The sequence below is a fragment of the Alternaria infectoria genome (assembly GCF_024043175.1).
Source record: "Alternaria infectoria strain BMP 0036 chromosome Unknown scaffold_16, whole genome shotgun sequence".
Taxonomy (NCBI): Eukaryota; Fungi; Ascomycota; class Dothideomycetes; order Pleosporales; family Pleosporaceae; genus Alternaria; species Alternaria infectoria.
Genome location: NW_026250705.1, coordinates 517617 through 537513, shown reverse-complemented (window position 1 = coordinate 537513; position 19897 = coordinate 517617). Strand labels below are relative to the sequence as shown.

General features: G+C 54.2%; 8 protein-coding genes across 8 annotated transcripts; 4 read left to right on the top strand and 4 right to left on the bottom strand.

Moving 5' to 3' along the window:
- Positions 1-1339: 1339 nt before the first annotated feature.
- On the bottom strand, positions 1340-3567 carry J4E92_008424 (uncharacterized protein; the record flags this gene model as incomplete). The annotated part of the gene is made up of 2 exons (XM_051499776.1): positions 1340-2304; positions 2352-3567. The coding sequence occupies 2 exons, from the start codon at positions 3565-3567 to the stop codon at positions 1340-1342; spliced, it is 2181 nt and encodes a 726-aa protein (XP_051350152.1).
- A 1154-nt stretch (positions 3568-4721) lies between these two features.
- On the bottom strand, positions 4722-7289 carry J4E92_008423 (uncharacterized protein; the record flags this gene model as incomplete). The annotated part of the gene is made up of 1 exon (XM_051499775.1): positions 4722-7289. The coding sequence occupies one exon, from the start codon at positions 7287-7289 to the stop codon at positions 4722-4724; it is 2568 nt and encodes an 855-aa protein (XP_051350151.1).
- A 652-nt stretch (positions 7290-7941) lies between these two features.
- J4E92_008422 (uncharacterized protein) lies at positions 7942-8238 on the top strand (the record flags this gene model as incomplete). The annotated part of the gene is made up of 2 exons (XM_051499774.1): positions 7942-8026; positions 8087-8238. 2 exons carry the CDS (start codon positions 7942-7944, stop codon positions 8236-8238), a joined length of 237 nt encoding a protein of 78 aa, XP_051350150.1.
- Positions 8239-9451: 1213 nt separating this feature from the next.
- On the top strand, positions 9452-10506 carry J4E92_008421 (uncharacterized protein; the record flags this gene model as incomplete). Its single annotated transcript, XM_051499773.1, has 2 exons — positions 9452-9796; positions 10078-10506. 2 exons carry the CDS (start codon positions 9452-9454, stop codon positions 10504-10506), a joined length of 774 nt encoding a protein of 257 aa, XP_051350149.1.
- Positions 10507-10791: 285 nt separating this feature from the next.
- Positions 10792-12411, bottom strand: J4E92_008420 (uncharacterized protein; the record flags this gene model as incomplete). The annotated part of the gene is made up of 1 exon (XM_051499772.1): positions 10792-12411. The coding sequence occupies one exon, from the start codon at positions 12409-12411 to the stop codon at positions 10792-10794; it is 1620 nt and encodes a 539-aa protein (XP_051350148.1).
- Positions 12412-14831: 2420 nt separating this feature from the next.
- On the bottom strand, positions 14832-16015 carry J4E92_008419 (uncharacterized protein; the record flags this gene model as incomplete). Its single annotated transcript, XM_051499771.1, has 2 exons — positions 14832-15580; positions 15637-16015. 2 exons carry the CDS (start codon positions 16013-16015, stop codon positions 14832-14834), a joined length of 1128 nt encoding a protein of 375 aa, XP_051350147.1.
- A 575-nt stretch (positions 16016-16590) lies between these two features.
- On the top strand, positions 16591-17198 carry J4E92_008418 (uncharacterized protein; the record flags this gene model as incomplete). The annotated part of the gene is made up of 4 exons (XM_051499770.1): positions 16591-16706; positions 16811-16919; positions 16973-17026; positions 17076-17198. The coding sequence occupies 4 exons, from the start codon at positions 16591-16593 to the stop codon at positions 17196-17198; spliced, it is 402 nt and encodes a 133-aa protein (XP_051350146.1).
- A 967-nt stretch (positions 17199-18165) lies between these two features.
- Positions 18166-19352, top strand: J4E92_008417 (uncharacterized protein; the record flags this gene model as incomplete). The annotated part of the gene is made up of 2 exons (XM_051499769.1): positions 18166-18897; positions 19011-19352. The coding sequence occupies 2 exons, from the start codon at positions 18166-18168 to the stop codon at positions 19350-19352; spliced, it is 1074 nt and encodes a 357-aa protein (XP_051350145.1).
- Positions 19353-19897: the final 545 nt, after the last annotated feature.

The window sequence follows — 19897 nt, the reverse complement described above, 5'->3', positions numbered from 1 at the left end:
GCTATCCGTGCGATCGATGTCTGCAGCACAGACGGTCAAGGTCGACAAGAAGTTCGAGATTCCTGTCGCAAAGTCTTCCCAAAGGAGTAAAGTGAGGCTGTGAATTCCATGATTAGAAGCGTCCCACCCTGACTAAGATATACCACTGCCCCACTGCGCACCATGTCCACGTACCAAATCTGCACCAGCCATCTCAAACCAACATTCCCACGCGACTCCACTTACCCAACGACTTTCCAGGCGTCCTCGACATGTCCTTGTGAGTGGTTTTGGCCAAGTACTACAACCACCTACTTTCGAAATTTGTCATCAACAAGACAAAAGTCGGCCTGATGGTCTAGTGGTATGATTGTCGCTTCGGGAAAATTATCCTGGATACAGAGTATCTGTTATGTGACAGGCCCCGGGTGTAAGTTGTCACAGTCTTGAATATGTGAAGTTTAGAGTCTAACGTTTGTAAAGTCGAATCCCGGTCAGGCCCACTCTCCTTTTTTGCTCGTGCAAAGCCTATAGAAGCTCCGCACTCTCTGCGTGATTCTCTGCATCTTTTTTTTACCACTTTATGTATATTCTAAGATTTGAATTCACCTTTTCCAGAAAACGCTTTCTTTTGCTCTGCATGTTTGTAGTTTTCAGACGTAGGGACGAGGCCGCATATAACACATAGAACATCTTATAACGCGCATCTTCGCATCTTCCCTGCTTGTCTTAAGGACAGTATAGCATGAACCAATATCATGATAGGAGATCCTACAATTTGCGTATCTATGTGCGCCTCTACAAAGCATAAGTCTCCAAAACGCGCATTCAGTAACCAGGCTAGAGACCCTCTTGTGCTTGCTTTCACAAACACGTGGTACAAGAACACAAGCGAACACACGTTGCAAACGATGCGCTTCTAGATTAGCAATCATACTAGATCTCCGGCTGGCGTCCCATGTTGCATGATTAAACTTACATACATCAAGACGATTTTCAGCGTAGACAATGCACCAGTCACACCACATCTCAAAGAACCAAGATTAAAGTGTAAGCTTGAAGCTGCATTTCGTGTGGTATATACTCTCGTCTAAGTAGATCACTAAACGCCACCAAGCAAAAATAGCAGCAAGCAGGCGTCGAGGCCCATCTCCAAAGCAAAACTCCTCGATAGTCTCCAATCCGGGGGTATCAATGACCCTTAGGCGCGTACGAAGGCAATGAAAGTGGTATCCAAACAAGAAACATGAAGTGACAGAAGGCACAGGCGCGCATGGTTCGTAGGAACAAGTCGTGAATGCGTTGCAGAATCGTGAAGAGATGAAGGCCGCCAGAGAAAGCAGAGCGTGAAGAAGGACGGTTACCGTCCGTCGTACGAGTCACTAACCCATCCGCTGTTGTTTCCACCAGCGTACATGGGCTGTTGACCGCCCTGCTGATAGTCGCTCTCTTCTTCAAAATACTCGCCTCCACTAGAAGCATCGAAACTGCTGCGACCGCTGATATCGCCATCGTCGTCAGGCGGCCCGGCTGGGAGCTGATCCCACTGAATGCCCGCGAGTGCTGGGTACTGAGCGAGAATGGCAGCAGGCAGGAATGGCTGTGGGGCTTGCATCCCACCAGCCTGAGGGAACGACTCGAAGCCAGTTTGCCCGGGCATCATACCACCAAAGTTTTGAGCTGGCATTGGTGCGAACATGCCATTGCCATTGTTCAGCTGCTGGTTCTGGCCATCCCATTCACCCTTCTCGCGCGCCTCCTCTTCGAGTAGCGGACGGATACACACGCGGCCTGCCTCGGATCGGAAGTGACGTCCAAGAGCATCTGCACGGGCGAATCGTCGACCGCAGCCCCAGTTGTTGCCATTCTTGAGGTTGCCACGGCAGACAAACTTCTTCTCGCCAGAATGGAGGCCTTCATGTCGCTTGCGATCGTGTTGGCGCGCGAAGGCTTTCCCACAGACACTGCAGACGAACGGACGCTCGTCCGTATGTGTGCGCAAATGCGATCGGAGGTTGTAGGCTCGAGTGAAGCGCTTCGGACACAGCGTGCACTGGAAGGTTGCCGGATGCTTCTGTGTGCGCTTTGGGTTGGAGCCATCCGCCGGCGCAGGTCGCGACGGATCTGCAAGATCCAAGATGTAGTCGCGATTGGGTACGCTTGATGTAGAAGAACGGCGCGAGGATTTATTCGAGGGCGAAGGGGAACGAGACTTGGCAGCGTGGGGGGAAAGTGAGCGGTTCACATCCGAGCCTGGTGTTGATGCGCGCGAGCTAGCACTGCTGAAAGGATCGGATCTGGCGCGAGTTCTGTTCCGGCTGCGTGCTGTTTCGCTGTTAGAAATGGTTGGTAGGATTTATTGGACTGCTTACATCTGTCTGGCGGGCTCAGCGCATCTATTTGATGCTCGGGCTTGGGTGGCTCAAAGCTTGCTTGCCGTGAAGGCGGTGCAAAGTCAATATTGATTTCCGGCGGTGACATGGCGTCGGCCTGACCGAACTCAGGCACAGGCTGGTTCAGTGAGGGGAACGGCTCAGCTTGACCTGGGTAGCTATTCATGTCTGGAGGCGCATACGGGTTCATGTTCTGAGCGAGACCAAAGGTTTCGGGCTGGAATTGCGGAAGGACTTGTTGATTCGTCGGAAGCAGACGAGGCGAGATGTGAGGGCTGTTACCCGCGCTCATGTGCGCATTGCTGCTGTTCAGGTTGAATCGGTCGAATCCTGGAACAGGGTCCTGGAATAGCTGGGGGTCGTTCTGTGCATTGATGAGGGGTGACGGCTGCTCATTGTCCAAGCTGTCCTGGTGGTGCAGGTACGGCGAGTTGTGCACCGACGATGCGTGTACAGAGGACGCAGCATCGCTGTTGCCCCTAGACCTAGACCTGTGCTGGCCAAAGCCGCCCGCCATCTGCCCCCATTCCGTGATCTGACCGTAGGCCGCGCTGGGATCCAACGACGTGTGTCGCGAATGGCCGGGTGATCTGAAGGGGCCTTGGTTCAGGTTCGGCGAAGCGTGTGGGCTCGGAGAATGGTGGTTGTTCATGTTGGGCAGCAGGTGCGGCGGGGTAGGCGCGTTGTGCTGTGTGGCTGCCATCTGGTGCATAAGATCGGAAGGGTCGATGGACTGGTTGTGTTGCGACTGGCCGTCGAGCATGTGCGGGTCAAGCGTGTTCCCAAGATACGAGGGCAGCGATTGGTTCTGGCCGAGGTCGTTGGCCTGGAAGAAGTTGGCGTAGTCGGCGTTGGTGGAGTTGGCGATGTCGAGTGGGTCGGGCGAGATGTTGCTGCCTTGGGGGCCGAATTGCGGAGTGTTGTGCTGCGAAATGTTCTGCGCAGCTTGGAAGAAAGCTGGGTCGGCAAAGGTGTTCTGCTGGGGGAATGGCTGGCCTTGGGTCGTGGTGAGGAAGTGCGTGTTGTTTAGCCCCGCGCTGGTGACGGCGTACGAGGATGGGTCTTGAGCAGGATCGAAGCCCAGGCCGACGTTGTGCTGGTGCTGGAAGGGCGCATGTGGACTGGGCGAGGGAGAGTGCGCCTTATGAATGCGCTGGCCAACTGAGGGAGAGCGCCCTCGCTGTTGGATATCCATGATGTAGGTGCTGGATTCGCGTGTGCCCAAGAATAGGTGGGATGTGGAGGAGGGAGCCCTGGAGGCCGCGCTTGGGCCAACGTGGAGAGCTTCGTAGACACCAAGAATCAAGGCCCGGCTGTGAGTGGTCGAATATCCTCCAGGTACACGCAATGTCGTCGGGTTACTGGCTTGTCTGCTGAGGCTGGTGAGTGTGAAGGAGGCGCAGTGTAGTCGTCGGTCGCAGGACACAGCCCACCTCACGAAGAGCGACGGCGCTGGAAGCGGCCTAGTCCGCTATAATTAGCCCCGCAATGGGAGAGCCCGCTGCAAAGTTCCTTGTGTGTTCCTTGGTTTCAGACTCTTGAGAGACGTGAAACCACGAGCTAGGGGATGCGTTATGCGTTGTTCCTCTGCCCGCCGGTGATGACGTCGGGAGCAACGCGGGCGAGGGAGCTGGACGTGGGCAGTAGCAATGGCGACAAGCAAGCGCGGCTGCGAGTGCCTGGGAGATACGCGCTGGCCGACGTGGATCGTTGTCGCGTGATAGTCGCAAAGCAATTCGCGGGTTTAGGTTCGGTGGAATAGAGCTGACCGCTACTGGCATTCGGTCTTGGGGAATCACTGTGTTCAACTGCTCACTCCGCCCCAGCCTTATACAACGACTTAGCTTGCGCATATTCACGCGGGACGTCCATTGGTGAAGCGTCTAATAGCCGGCTACGGCGGGCGGTCGACGACACCGCTTGAGAACATCAAAGTGATGCCGAGCCGTCACAAAACGTTCGAATCACACCCTCGGCGACCAATCCGACGGGCAACACTACTGGCCCAATTTCACACACCGCGCGATTCTTTGGCGCGAAGGCCATTCGGCGAGCCGTCGCGTCCCTGAGGTCATTACCCGTAGGCCCACTGAGCGTTCTCTGCACTGCCTCGCTCGAACCAACGTCGCAAGGCGCACTTTCTCAAGGCGTACTCCCATGTCCCCACAAACCAAGCCCTCGCTCCTATCCTCGACAACGTTGTGAGATGCATTACTTAGCTACGATAATAATAGCATATTTGGTCCCAATTGTGTGTTTTCGCAGAGCCGCACAAGTGCATGTGCATCGGGTCCACATCTCGACCATATACTACTTGTGCTAATAGCATGACGCTTCAGGCCACCAAATCTACCCAAACTTTAGGCCTTGTGCAGGGTCCCACCGCCCATCTTGTGGAGGACCTGCAGAAGGTCGAGCGTTCCCGGATGATGTAGGCACCCCACCAAACCGGATTCCAACTTCTGGTGTCCACATACCAGACGGCGGGGGTACATTTGCTCTCGTGGGTGTCGGGGCTGCCAAAGGTTCTTCCGCATGTGCAGTCGCACCATAATGCGGGTTTTGTGCATCTGCTGCTTTCTGCTGATGTAATGAATTTGTCGTTGCTTGCTGGAGGCCGAGGGAGCTCATTCGAGTAGTGAGATCGCTGGGACCATTAGCATAGGCGTTGGAACTAGTCGTTGCATTTGCATACCTTTCTAGATGTGACGCTTCTGACTTGCGATTGTAAGCAAAAGTGCGCGCCTCATCCCGAAATCGATTTACGATCTTAGCTAGGTCATTGTAAAACTTTCGCCCAACGTCGAGATTCGAGATGATCTCCTTGTACTTGAAGTATGCGTTTTCTAAATTCTGCAACGCTTGCTCACGCTTCTTGGTGGATTGATCGCCACGACGAGCGATCAAGAAGGCCGCGTTTGCGTCTTGCAGTCGCTTGATAGCTTCTGCCTGCTCCTTCTCTTCTTCTTGGATCATGTCTTGGTCGGCGTCGTACATCTGAAGACGCTTGTCGAAAAGCCCTTCAAACTGCACAGCCTCGATTGTCTGCATAGGGTATTCCCGTTCTAAGCGAGCAGCTTCGCGCAACAGCTCCGGATCTAGCCTGCTATCAGGATATGGCTTGTGGAGGGATGCGTGGGACTTACTTATGTCGTCTTGCTTCGCCTTTGTCCGCAAGGCCTCAATCTTCCGCCGTCGCCTACTCTCGAGCCTGCTGACTTCATTGAAGCTGCCACGAAGCTTGCCGGCCTCGCGCTCGACATCGCCAGTGATGGCAGGTCTCCGGCCACTCGGGACATAGTTTTCGAGTTCGTGATCTGGTCCACTGAGCAGTCGTATGAAGTGCTCATTCTCCTTCAACTTCGTCTTTACGATATTATCACTGTTAGTAGCAGCCTTGAAGTAGCCGTCGATTTCGTTGATCTGGGCATAGAGCTTAGGCGCTGCTTGCTCTGCAGGTGGTCGTGTCCAGCGTTCTGTGCCAAACTTGCGTCGTGCGCCTTCGTCCTCTGTCGCTTCCGACCTCAGGATATCGACACCTTCTTGATATATAGCTTGGTCGGTGTACATGAGCTTCTTCGTATCCTCCATTGAGCGCAAAAGACGGTTGATGCCATCTTGTTGACGGATCTCTTCAGCGTGTGCTACGAGACCAGGGGGAAGTCCTAGTGGCTTCTCTAGAGCCTGCAAGGAGCCGGGCAAGTTTAAGCTGCGGAGTACCTCGTGAATCTTATTTGTCAATGACTCTAGCTCTTCTACGATGGTACCGTTGACTAATCGATCCCGGCGGTCTACGTAGATGCTAGCAGCCAGATGTACTGAGTAGGGCACCAGCTTGGAGAAGAGCGCTGGGCCAAGCTCGCCGCGCTCTCCCAGCATCGAATTGGACTCGGCTATCTCCTTGGGGACTCTCGAGACTACCATGTTGGCTCGATCCAGGATCTTGAGCTCTGCCTTTGGTGGTACAGGTAGCAGGTAGATCATGTCATTGTCCTTCTCGGCCCGCTTCAGGTCCTCCGTTATCCGGTTCTTCAAGCCGTTGAGATCTGCAAGCACAACTTTGTTGATGTAGCGCTGCTCCTTGAGAGCCTCGTTGACGCACGTAAGGCTGTCGCGTAGCCGTGCGACCTCCTCGCCATACTTGCGCTTCTCGAGAGAATCGCAGGCTGCGCGGTATTGTGCAGCAGCGGCAAAGTGGTGGTGTTTCGCCGTCATATGATGTATCCACTCGCTGCTGATAGCGTCCGATTGTATGCCTGCGTCTCCCGCCTCGTTGTATAGATCGGATACGCGGGCGGCTAGTTTGGCGATGGTCGCGTCTTTCATTCCGTCCTTGACAGCCTTCTGCCAGAAGCACTCCTGTCCTTGAGCCAGCATGAGCTTTTCCAAGCACTCGAGTGTCATGAGGTCCATGTCTTCAGGTGGCTCTGTCCGCAGCTCCGGCAGGATAGTATTCCTCAAGTGCGACAAGACTCCGGCTGCGAGGCAAAAGTTGTTGGCTGCCATCTTCAGCCCGTCTGGTGTGCTCCGGTTCGACGACATGGCCAGCTGGGAGTACATGGCCGCGAGGTTGAACATGATGTTCGCGAGTTCGAAGCGGAGGTTGTTGCGCGATGTCGGGCGGCTCGTGTTGTATCCCAGCGCAGGATACCAGGGGAATTCTACGCCGATGTCGATGGGGAACTTTCCGCTCAGCCATATCAGCTGCGCGGCGTACTGCTGCAGCTTCGGGATGTTGCTCGGGTGGGGTTCTTGGGCGTGGGTGGCGACGGACCGCAGCTTCTCGATCGTCTCGAGGTCTCTGGTGAACATGTCGGGATGCTGGTCATATTTGGAGGATATGTACTGCTTGATGGCGTCGGTAAGGTTCACAGAGTGCGAGCGCCGGAACGGGAGGAACAGGATGTTGCTGGCCATGGTGCGGGTTGTGTCGTCTGCTGGCTGGCTGCTGCACTCAAAGTCATGGGCAATAAAAGTTTGGCCGTGTTTACAGGCAGTGGGCGACGTCACCGCCCAACCGCCTGGGCGTGCGAGGGATGCAGCTTGAGCCCCGCGCTAGCCAACGTGGGGCGGGCGCGGCCTCAGGGTTCAGCAATTCACCTGCAGGAACGGGCCCAGCACATGCGAGACTTGGACATGGCAATTTACGGGTCGCGGCATCCAAGACACCGTGTTCCCATGTCAGAGCACCGGCGAGGACACCTAACCGTGTGCTCCCGGACCCTCACAGAGCATGTTTCATGCCACCAGAGTATCGCCATGTCAAACGAGACACGGACATTGTACATACATGGCTGAGGCGCGCGCGGTTCCACAACCCGGAAATGTCGTGATGGAGGCTCAATATGTCAGCGGGGCGCGACGGCAATCTATAACAATCTAGCCGAATTGCACCACCATCTTGAAACTTGCTCATCCGCTCGTCGCAACGTCCTTCCGCTAGTAATACCTATATATACTAGTCACAGCTCCTCTCTTCGCGGTTATCAAACAACGCCACATCGCAGCCCCGCGACCCGCACTAAACCTCGGACTTTGCCAGCAGCACCACCTACAAACCTCGTACACCATGACGCACACCTACAAGTTCAACGTTGCCATGAGCTGCGGCGGCTGCTCTGGCGCTATCGAGCGCGTCCTCAAGAAGCTCGAGGGTCAGTTTCCGATGCAGCATGCGCCGGCGGTCCAGGAATAACGTTCTAACTACTCCACAGGTGTTGAGTCGTACAACGTCTCGCTCGAGAACCAGACCGCCGAGATCACCGCCGCCGATTCGCTATCCTACGACACCGTCCTCGAGAAGATCAAGAAGACTGGCAAGACCGTCAAGTCCGGCGAGGCTGACGGTGAGGCCAAGGACATCTAGAGAGTGCAACGTAGCATGCACCTACGACAACCTTTTTCTATATTATTTTTGGGTCAACGAGCGATGGGTTTCACGGCTATGTTTGCGCGCAAGCTCTGAGCTGCCGCCACGGCCCTCTACATCTGGTGCGATTTTGTAGATGCAGCGAATAAATGAAGAATACCCTCCCACCCTAAATTCACACCTGACTATGTGAGATACCAAAATCGCTTTCGGGCGCGATGCAGGTCAAGACATCAATAATGTAGCACGTTCGAATCATTTTCAGGGGGTTCCGATAGAGTCAAGAGCGGTGCACATGCGCCATCACAGTCGTGCCCAGTGTCGCGGCATCTCGGTGTTCCACCAGATTGCTCCTGCCCCAAGCGGCGCGCAGACGTCACATGCCACGAGCTGAAGCCGGGTCGCCACGCATCATCGCGAAGCCACCGTATCCAAGCTCCCCCATTACAATTCCCATTGCTATCTTGGTCACAACAAATCTCCGGCCCTGATGTAATTCCGCGACAGCTGACCAGCAGAATCTGGTGCCTGAGCCTTAAGGCGCTCCGCCGGACCTCTTAGCCTTGACCTCAATCTGAACGTCTCCGACTTCTTCCTTTAACTCCGCTCACAGCCACCGTCTAATCATCTTGGAGTTGTTTCAATGCGTTCAAGTGCTTATCCGCGTTTTCGGCGCTCCCGTTACGCGTGCCGCTTACCGAACGCGTTCGTCCACTGGCATGGATGCGAATGGGGATGCCTAGTCTCTCATCACGGCAGTTTACGAGGTGAAGAACAGGCAGCTACATCTGAACTGGAGCCGCCATAGGCGATACACGTATTCAAATTGATTCGAACGCAAAGCGATATGGGCCTGTGTACGCCTTGCTGCACGATCGCGAGTCTGGTCGGGAGCAGTCGGTCACGAACGGCTTCTAACCGGACTGAGTCAGCGAGCTTCCAAGGGCACCAAGGGGCTGAGCCGCACCTCACTAATGCAGATCATCTTACAGTGGGGGATGGGTATCCGTATGACGCTTGACAATACTCTCGCCCTGTTCAATTCTACCTTGGTTTCAGGGATGTACGAGAGCTTACTGCCTGGAGTGTATAAAGCCATCCTGAGGCCGCACGGTAACATTGCCATACACATCCAGCTCATTTGAGCAAAACACCTATTCATCAGTCAAGTTCAATCTCCACTCCATCGTACCGACCGTCACATTTCCTCATGCCGTCTCCACCAAGAAGCGCAATATCATTTCCGAGTCAGGCCGACCTCTTCTATTTCTGCACCACCTCATCAACCTCCGAAGAAGACCTCAACATCCACTACGCACCTCCATCAAAATCCTCATTACGCATCGGCGTGCTAGTACTCAGCAACGACCAAATCCAACTAGCCGACCTAGCCGCACTTGACCTCCTCGCCATGGTGGGAAGAAACAGAATCAGCAGAATGCACGCCACGGCATCCGCTCTCGACTCCGCCGTGGACGAAATCGACATTCGATATGTCAGTGTGACCGGAGAGGGGAGTTTTCCTGTCACGGCTGGCACGCGAATGCCGGTGACGGTGAGCTAAAGCTTCGAATTGCTCCGTATCGAACCCACGAATCGACACGACAACACCCAGCCCACCCATCTATCCATCCATACCCTTCCAAACAGCCATCTCCTCTGGCCAAGAAGAGCCATCCTTTTTGGTCGATGCTGGATTCGCCTGGTCTTGACTACACTTTCATAAAGTAGTCATCTCTGACAAGTCTGGCAGGGAGGTAAAGGTCAACAACGAGCCCCTTACCCACTATTCGCTTCAACTTCTTTTTCCGAGTACTGTGACTGACGTTGGCCTAGAACTCGTTTGACAACGCGCCTCAATTCGATATCCTCGTCATCCCCGGCTCCTTCTCAGCGACCGCAATGCCGGTAGAAGCTACCTCCTTCCTCACCTCGCAATGTCTAAACCCCAATCTCATCGCCATCATGAGCATAGCCTCGGGGATCTATCCCCTCGTTCAAGCGGGCATCTTGCATGGAACACGAGCCGCAGCACCCAGATCACTACTTCCTATGCTGCAGCAACAGTATCCCGACACGCTGTGGCAGCATGGCTCCTGGGCCCGCCACGAAAAAGTGTGGTCGAGCAACTCGGCCGTTTCGGCTCTCGATATGGTTTCGACGTGGATGCGCGAGTACTTTTGGGATAGGAGTGAGACGGTTGACTTTGCGCTTACGGCGGCGGGTATGGGCTCGCTTTATGACTATAATCACTGCGATTATTGATGATTCGATGAGCATGGTGAGCATGGAATGGCGTTCTTTTGGATATCATCTCAACTCTGTATAACAAGGGCACTGTTTTGGCAGGAATGAGGCGTTCTTGAATTGTTATATAGATTTGTATGAGATTTTGCTGCAGACTTGCATGTGATACAGTGACCTGGCTTACATGCCGGTTTGTTGTAGCCCCTGAAAGCCATGAAAAAGTCAACCCCTTCATACTCGGGGACTTGTTCATGTCTCATATATCCCATGATCATCCCGAGAAGTGTCCAAGCCCGGGTGCGCTCACCCAAAACCATACATAGCCATAGCCATAGCCCTAGCTTGGTCTTCGTTCCGCCACGCACTCTCCTTGACCTTCTTCTCCCGCCTGAGCTCCACTGTAGAGTCAGTGCTGAAACTTGATCGGATGTGGGCTTCATCCTTATGGGCGCCATTGACTGCAGCCGTAGCTTCATGTGTAACCTGACCTAAACTAAGATGCGTGGTCGACATCAGCAGGGCGTCTATATCGGTACTATCAATTGTTTCGTCACCACTATCCAGACTCATTGCCGCTGACGTGAGGAGGTGATGGTGCGATGCCAGACTGCTCGCTTCGCCATGCGTGGAACGCAGTTCGGGAGATATGCTACCGGCGCCGCCTCGCATGTTCATCATGGGACGAGGAATTGCATCGGTTTGTGCGCGGATGCCTTGTAGCCAGGCCATCGTTGTGGCATCTACCGTTTTGTGGTCATAGTAGGTGTTGAGACGTGAGTGGTACGGATATCCCAGTGCGGGATTGAATGGTAGGACCTCTCCATCGCGGCGGCGGACGTATAACTTTCCCTCGCGATCTGGTGGGCCAAACCTTGTTTGCGGTATACCTGCTGCGTCGCTGGGGGTGAAAGTGGGTTCTGGTTGGTGGTACGTGGAAGATTTGGGAACAGGAACACTGTGAGGCTCAGCGGCTCGCGTTAGAGCTTTGAGTGATGGCGAACGTGCGCGAGGTGGATGTTGAAGCCGTGTAGCACCTTTCGACCGAGCAGTGTCTTGGGACGCAAAGTCGATGACTTGAGTATCCTCAGCGGACATATTATCATCGGTTCTTCTTCCCCACCTCCCTCTCCTTTTCTTAGTCTCCACCTTCTCGACTTTCTTCGCCCTCCTGCCTCTTGGATGCTCCCAACCCCTGCTGTCCGACTTCTTTCCATCATCCCCACTAGTCTGCGGCCGATCGCGGCTGAATACAGTCCTTTGTTGTGGTGCCGGAGTCGACATGAACATCCCATGGTTTGCTGAAGAGGCTTTTCCACTTCTTGGCCACCCAGTCGCATCGGCACTCATTCCCGACTGCTTTACCGGAGGCTGTCGCTGTGAATACGTCTTGTACTTGGGATCCGAAGGAGCAGCGAGGATCAGGCGTGTGAGTTTTCCTGCCTTGGAGAGGACTGTTTGTAAGGAGTGCTTGCGCTTGATGGAAGCGGGCTCGAAGGCTGCCGGAGCAGGTACAACAGACGGGTAGCCAATCGTGTGAATGCGATCGCTTTGCTCTCGGGGCGTGACCTTAGCTTTAGCTGTAATAGGACCGTGGCGAGGCAGATATTGCGAAGGTGTCGGTGAGCTGGTAGGGCGATAATCTCCCACAGCTGCCGGGCGCTGCAAATCATGCCGTCTCTCGATCTGCTGGCGCCGCATTACTGCAGTGACGCTGTCGTCCGGTGAGATAGTGTCCAGATCAGGCTCTCGCGATCCCAGTACCTCCTGCTGCTGCCGCCTGACATCTACATCGCGTCTACGATCTGCTTCCTCGTGCCAATCTCGCTGTGCTTGTATACGTCGAACCTCGCGCTCACGCTCAACCCTTCTGTACACATCGGTCTTATTCAGATCCAGAAGGTCAATTAGCTGATCATGCCCCATATTGGCGGTTACCACGGAGGAAATTGGATGGCTATCGTCGGTGTATTCGGAGGCATCATCGTCATCATCTTCATCGGGAGGATCAATTCGCAGAAATCTGGGTGGATTCGGCGGAGGGAGTCTTGGTGGCGGAGGAGGGTTATTTCTATCCCATCTTTTCTTGTCCCTCGGACTAATTACATGGCTTTGAGCTGTGCCATCAATATTCGAAGTCTCCTGCGATCTTACAGCATCCCATGGCCTATATTCAGTCTTCGTTTCCGGTTGTGAGGGGCTTGTAGAGCGGCGCGCATCGTCATTCTGAGAGGAAAACGCACTTCGAGAATTGAGTTGAGCGAGAGCCTGGTCGATACGAGGCGAGCGGTGTCCATTCATCACTGGTACATCAGCTCCGCTATGAGTTGTATGATGTGCTCGAACGGTAAATGGGGTCATCTCCGGGGATGTTGGTACGAGTGGGGATAGTTGAGCCCCAAAGTACTGATACAAGACTGCATCAGCACGAGCTCGGGGAACAGAGCTATCGTCGGTGCCTGCAGAGTCTGGCGTATTCGAGCCTGGCCTGACGTCGCCCCCTCCAACAGGAAATTGACCATGTCGTCTAGTGTCAATAGGCGATGATCTGGCTGGCAGTCCTTGTGCTGTCCTTGTATCGTCACCATTGCGAGTTGTGGAGAAGTGCGATCGCACACTTCGCGCCGCCTGACTTTTCGGGTGCCCAGCTTGATTGGTTGTAGGGAAGTCCCGCACAATAGCATCTTTGCTAGTAAGATGCGGCATAGAAGTTGAACCAGGGCTTTGGCTAGAACCTCCAGTATCGGATGTCTTCCACAGTCCCTTCAGGTTCCAGCCACCACCACGGAGACGCACCATGGGTGGTGATTGACCCTGATCCAAAGAGACCCGGCTTTCCGGGATGGCCTGCATATTGGGCGACATTGGAGGCGACTGCGGGGCGAAATAGTCCTTCGTGTTTGAAGGTATGTAGTTGCCATAAACATCTCTTCCGTTATTCAACGGGGACACCGGGCAAGCAGGTCGAGCAAAAGGGCTGCTGGGTGGTGTATACTCTTTGTTACCGGTCGACAGGGACGTTGGTGGGAAAAGTGAGAGGGCAGCATGTCTGGGAGGGAAGGGGCGATCGGAGTTGCTGGAGATCTGTCGCGGAGGATCCGGTTCCTGAGACTCAGAGGTATGGAACCCCTGTGCCAGCCAGTCGGACACTTTCGTATCCATTGTCTGAACACTGTAATCAGAGGATGATGAGCTGTGCTCAGAGCGCGTTGTGTGATTAGTGTAGATGGCAGAAGGTGGGCCGTCGCGACTTCCTCGTTGTGCCGGCACGCGCCCTTGCACCACCATCTGCTCCACAGCGTCCCCGCTTCTCTCACTTATTCGCAATGGCTCGGGATAGCTGTCTCCATTGCTCGCTTCATATTCGAGTTCACTGAAGCAGCCGTCTCCCGGAGCACCACCACTGTCACTCTTGAGCCCTCTTTCAGTCGACGTATCGCTCCCTTCCCAATTATCCCAGAGTAGACACTCTCTCTTGTCACTCATATCCTTTCCCTCCAAGTTGACGATGACCAGTCTCTGTTCTGTTTCCGTCAACTCGCGGTCAAGTTCGTCGAAAAGGATTTGGGAGGGAGGAGACGATGGAAGACTAGTTGCATTCGTACGCTCAGAAATGATATCGCGCAGCCTCTTTTGATATGCTGAGCCGTGTCGTAGCCGGCTGCGGATAGGTATGGGCGGTGGGCTTATATGCGGCTCTGCGGAAGCGGCACACGGAATCATGATGGTGTGCCGGCAGAAAGGCCAAGACAATGGACACGATTAACATGCAAGGTATATAGCCTAGCAAAGGGTGTGAAGTCTAACGCGTGAAGCATGTGCACTTTAGGAAGGGTGCGCCTGCATGACCGCGGAACCAGGGCGAGTGGCGTGGGCGTTTGTCAATTCCAACCTCAGCGAATGGGGCTTCGCTCACTTGAAGAATGTAGACACGTCAACTCACCGTTATTGGCGGTGCTCATGACTTCAGCGTATGCGGCGCTGCGTTTGCGACGCTGACCGCCCTGTTGGCATGCTTTGTTCAGGAGGCCTGGAAACAATGCACCTGTGGAAGCAATGCTCTCCTAGTAGTATATTTAGATAATCATGTAAATGGTGTCTCTCAAACAAGTGCTAAATCTGCTCGCACTTGTGACAGCCTATAGGAAATCAACCATATTGCCCTACAAACGCCAAAGCTTTGATGCTGACAGTGCCCGAAAATGCTGCCCTGTGCGTACAAACGTATGAACAAACAGAACAGGAGTGCTCACTGGGATATTTCCACTCCTAACCCATGACTAAACGCCCGGTAATGATGCCGATCGGTTCCTGTGAATAGAGAGACGAAACGCAGATATTTACCGTCACTCGACCTCGTTCTCTATCTTCCTACCCTCGTTCTTCAGCTTCTGGTGGACGGCTTTCAACGACTCGAATGTCAACATGGTCGTGACTGCAGCAGGTACAGCACGGACCATGTTAGTTCCCATCCCGTTGTAGAACGCTCTCCATCCCTCTTCTTGGAGGATGACTGTGCATGTTCGCAGGATACCACGATAGCGGGGTAGATTTATCATGCCATCCGACGAAGCCGTACCAGGAGGGCGGGTATGAAATCGGTCGTGCTGACCTCCTCGAAACGATACATGATTATCGGAGTGCGAGGGCAGCGAACGTTGCTGTGTTTGCAGGCGCGTGCGCAAGACTTCGTGTGGATATGTCGCCGAAGTCGCCGTCATCTTGCTCAAGACTGTTGCCAGCGCAATAGCAAACCAGTGCACATCCTCAGTCTTGCTGTCTGTCTGGCCCATTTCCAGGCCAGTAAATTTCATCTTGAGGAACTCGTATAGCGGGAACTGAATAGCGACGTGGGTAAGGCCGAGGAGCGCAGGTGTAAGTCCTGAGTAGAAGGAGGCAATGCCTTCCTTGAGGTACATTTTGCGGAAGGCGTCAAAGGTGCTTGTGTAGTGCCATGGCGGCCGGTGTTCGGGAGATGCGCGGGCGCTGACCTGTGACATGAGTCTTGTCTTGACAACCCATATGGGATTGGTGACTAGCGTCGAGCAGCCACCAGCAAACAACGAGGCGATGGTCCTAGCGAGCCATTTGTTCTCTGTGGGTTCAGTCTCGTCAGCAACAGGAACGCGAGTGCCCGTGTGTATTACTAACCCATCTGAGGATAGAGAACGTTTTTCGTAGATTCGTAAGTGCTCATGTAGACGGCCCAGGTTGGAATGTATCCAAGCAGCATGGGCCCGAGTCCTCGGTACAGGCCGCGGATGCCATCCTCAATCCATATGACTCGCGCAGTACCGGTGAGGCCTTTGTACACTGTGCGCGTTGGCCCGGTGTATGTCCTGGGGCGGAAAGAGCCTTGCGCCTGCAGGCGGGTCTTGATAACATCGAGCGGGCACGTCACTATGCCCGAAGCAACTCCGGCAGACGCTCCGCACAGAGCATTGACGGAGCTGTCGGGGAGCTTGGAGACCCTGACTGCGAGGGCGGCAACGGGAGAGCTCCAGGTGCGCTGCTGGTTTGGGGTGGACATGTCTCGCGGTTCAGCTGTCACGGCGGAAGGCGCATACCGGTCGGGGACGTTAGGCGGGGACGGCGGCGCGGGTTCGTGTGTCGACATGAGGGGTACTGCCATGGCCGACTTGTTAGAGAGCTTGAATCAGAGCGCGGGGCGAGAGGGGTGGGCGCATACAGGCCGTCGTCCCCTGTGCGGTGCCTCAGTGTTGCGGAAACCCCGCAGCACTTGAGTAACACGATGACTAGCGATTGTTCGGCTCCATTGACAGACGGACGGGCAGTGAGGGAGTCGTGGTGAAAGCGTTCAGTCGCGTGCGGGCCTCGTGCCAGGATATGCGCTCGGAAGCCGGGTGTGAGAGGGCGGTTGTGGGCAGACGTCAGAGCTGGGATGGAGCACGAGTGAAGTTGCTCTGGCGGGTGGGGACAGGCCGCTGATTAAGACCAAGGCCTGCGGCGGGCCAAGCGCTGCCCGCCGGCCTATTGGCGTTCGCTTCTTTCGCATTACGACCTCACCACCTCCGACCGTCAAAACTGCAATTGACGACAGCACCCGTCTCGACCCCTCCGATCCGCCGTCGAACACCCGCAACCATGTCTGCCCCGTCTCTCGCCCCCTACATCATGAAGCGCCCGTGGCTGCAGCGCTGGATGAAGCCGCTCGCCAACTGGTACTGCAACGCCGCCGGCTACAGGCAGCTCGGTCTGAGGTACGGAGCCCCGATCCGGACGCCGTGTATACAAGAATACAGAAGGAGGCAGTGGGGGATATGGCCGATTGTGGAATGATGGGCTGACGGGATTTGTGATGCAGGGCCGATGACTTGCTCCCCGAGGAGAACGATGTAGTTCAGACCGCCCTGAAGCGTCTCCGACCACAGGAAGCCTACGACCGTGTCTTCCGTCTGCGCCGAGCTTTCCAGGTACTGCCCAACAAGATATACAGGACATGGCAAATGTGGCTAATCTGCGGCAGCTCTCCATGTCCCACCAGCTTCTGCCCAAGGAGGAGTGGACTAAGCCCGAGGATGTAGGGATATCGCTTCAAACCCGAATACCAGATGCTGACAATGCAAAAGGACACACCATACCTCGCCGAGCTCATCACAGAGATCGAGTCCGAGATGGCCGAGCGCGAGGACCTCGAGGCCATGGTCATCCAGAAGAGGCAGAAGAACGCCGCCCAGGCCACCGGACACTAGAATGTATATACCGAGTCCGGGGGAATCAATTGGAGCTTGGTGGATTGAGTCTGAGGTTGCGCAATAGATTGTACCATACCAACACATTTCGTACAGGACTCCCCTCTGTTGCGTCTGGAAATACGTTTCTCTTATGCCCGTGCTCCGAAGAGCTTTCACGTATGCGCGCATGCTCAGCTGCGGGTATTTGTCTTGCGATCCATGGGAAATGACTTATCGGGAGGCGGCCATTGCATGACGCCTGGTTTTGGCTTCGGAAAGCAACGCACAGATACAACCGGAAAATGATGAATGACATGCACCTTCTATGCACTTCATAGGAACAGTCAGGCATGAAGTGATGAGCTACTGCACGACTAAGACCGAAGACATGGAATTGCCGTAATAACAGATAGAACATGACCGGCTGAAAGACGCGGGAGAAATTCACTTGAACAACTATCTCAGATTCAAGAAATTAGTACCATTTCTGCATGCAAATGCCGAACTTGCAGTACGTTATAGCATTTGCTCTTGGAAAGGGGAGAGCGACTACGGGAATCCGAAGTTACTATTCCGTCCTTGGTCACCACAACTAAATGCTCGAACAGGAGGATACCTGCAAATTCGCAGGATTTCGTGTACTCGAGTAAGCTTTTTTGCACCTCGCCATGTTTCTATATAGAGCGAGTGATATGCCGATCCTCTCGCATACGACAGATGCGCAATGTCAGGGTTCCGGATATGTCAGCCACGCTGTCATGTGCCCAGGCGTCAGCTCAAGAATAGCTTCCCGCGCATCGCGTCAAGCTCCCCACTTGCGCAACTAACAATACACCCTCTCATTCACCCGTTTTCATGATTGCAATAAGAGTTTTGAAGCAAAGAGTACGTTGTCGCAGTCTCGCAGCTGTCCCACATCCTAACCCTATGACGTCAGACTATCCCATTCACCAGAACGGTTAACGACCTCTACACCCATCACGCCATGTCTTTGAGACGTTCCGCTCGCGTCGCCAGCAGTATCACAAAAGATTCATTGGATGCGAAAGTTCAGAATGGTGTTGCAAAGTATGAGAAGGTTGGCAAAGCGAGTGTACCCACGAAGAAGCGCAAGACAGTAGCAACATCTGCGCCAACATCGGACGAGACGAAGAATAAGGTTACTGCGAATGGAAAACAAAACGAAGACAAAGTCGTAGACTCGGCAGATTCAACTTCACCGCTCCCCGCGACACCGCTCCCCAAGAAGCGTAAAACAGCATCAAAACCAGCAGCGTCATCAGAATCACCACTCAAGCCACCACCCTTCACACCCACACCTGCGGGTGCCAGTATCTTCTCATCAGCCCCCGCATTTTCACCTTCAGATACGACCACCCGTCCAGCAGAGCCCCACACCACAAACGCCAACCTAGCCACGCCCAACGGCTTGCACGTAGTGCAAGCATACGCATCCTCACCCGCGAAACCCACCGACCCTTCTCCAGCCAAGAAAAGGAAAGCAAAGGAACTCGTCCCACCAGATGTTGGTGCCATTCCACCCGCGAGCACGAACATTGATAATCTGTTGAAAGAAGCAGAGGACTTTCTCATCAAGACGGATCCTAAACTGGAAAAGGTGGTGCGAGGGCATCAATGTGGGATTTTTAGTCCGGAGGGGCTGAGGGAGGTGGTGAGGCCGTTTGAGGCGCTGGGGAAGGGGATTATTGGACAGCAGGTATGTGGACAGTGATATGAGTGAGCTGGTAGATAGAGTCTGTAGCACACCGTTGCAAGTCATATACAAAGAAGGCTTTAGGCAACACATGCAAAACTAACCATCCCCCACAGGTATCAGGCCAAGCCGCCTCATCCATCCGCGCAAAGCTCACCGCCCTCTTCCCAGACACCCACCCGTCCTTTCCAACGCCCACTCAGGTCCTCACCAAAGACATCGCAACGCTACGTACAGCAGGTCTCTCACAGCGCAAAGCCGAGTACATCTACGGCCTAGCCGAGAAATTCGCTTCTGGTGAACTCTCAGCCGAGATGCTGGTTAGTGCCAGCGACGAAGAACTCATTGAGAAGCTAGTAGCGGTGAGGGGCTTGGGGCGATGGAGCGTGGAGATGTTTGCTTGCTTTGGGTTGAAGAGGATGGATGTTTTCGCGACTGGGGATTTGGGTGTACAGTAAGTTGATTTTGTTTGCTTGAGAGATCAGCGTACGCTTCTTTGACGGATTGTGTGACTGATGTGTTTGTAGACGGGGTATGGCAGTGTACGCGGGCCGCGATGTGAATAAATTGAAGAGTAAAGGTGGGAAGTGGAAGTACGTATTAATCATCATGCCCTCTCACATCAATGTAAGATGTACTGACGTACGCCATGCAGATACATGACGGAGCAGGAAATGCTCGATATGGCTTCCAAGTTCTCGCCCTACAGGTACGTCAAATTTCAGTGCAAGCTTCCAATGGCAAAAAACTAACAGTGTCCTGTATAAGATCGCTGTTTATGTGGTACATGTGGCGAATCGCCGATGTAGATGTCAACGTTTTACAAAAGACCTGATTGCTGGGAAGTAGCTTTCCCATGAAGAAGCGTTGGTCCTTGCAGTGAGATACGCATGTACAGTATGAGGCCTATGTGTTGTGGTGGAGTCGATGATCTGTTTGGTGGAGATGCAATGTGGGTCGGGGACGGTAGACTACGACGTACATCCATCGTGGATGGGCCAGA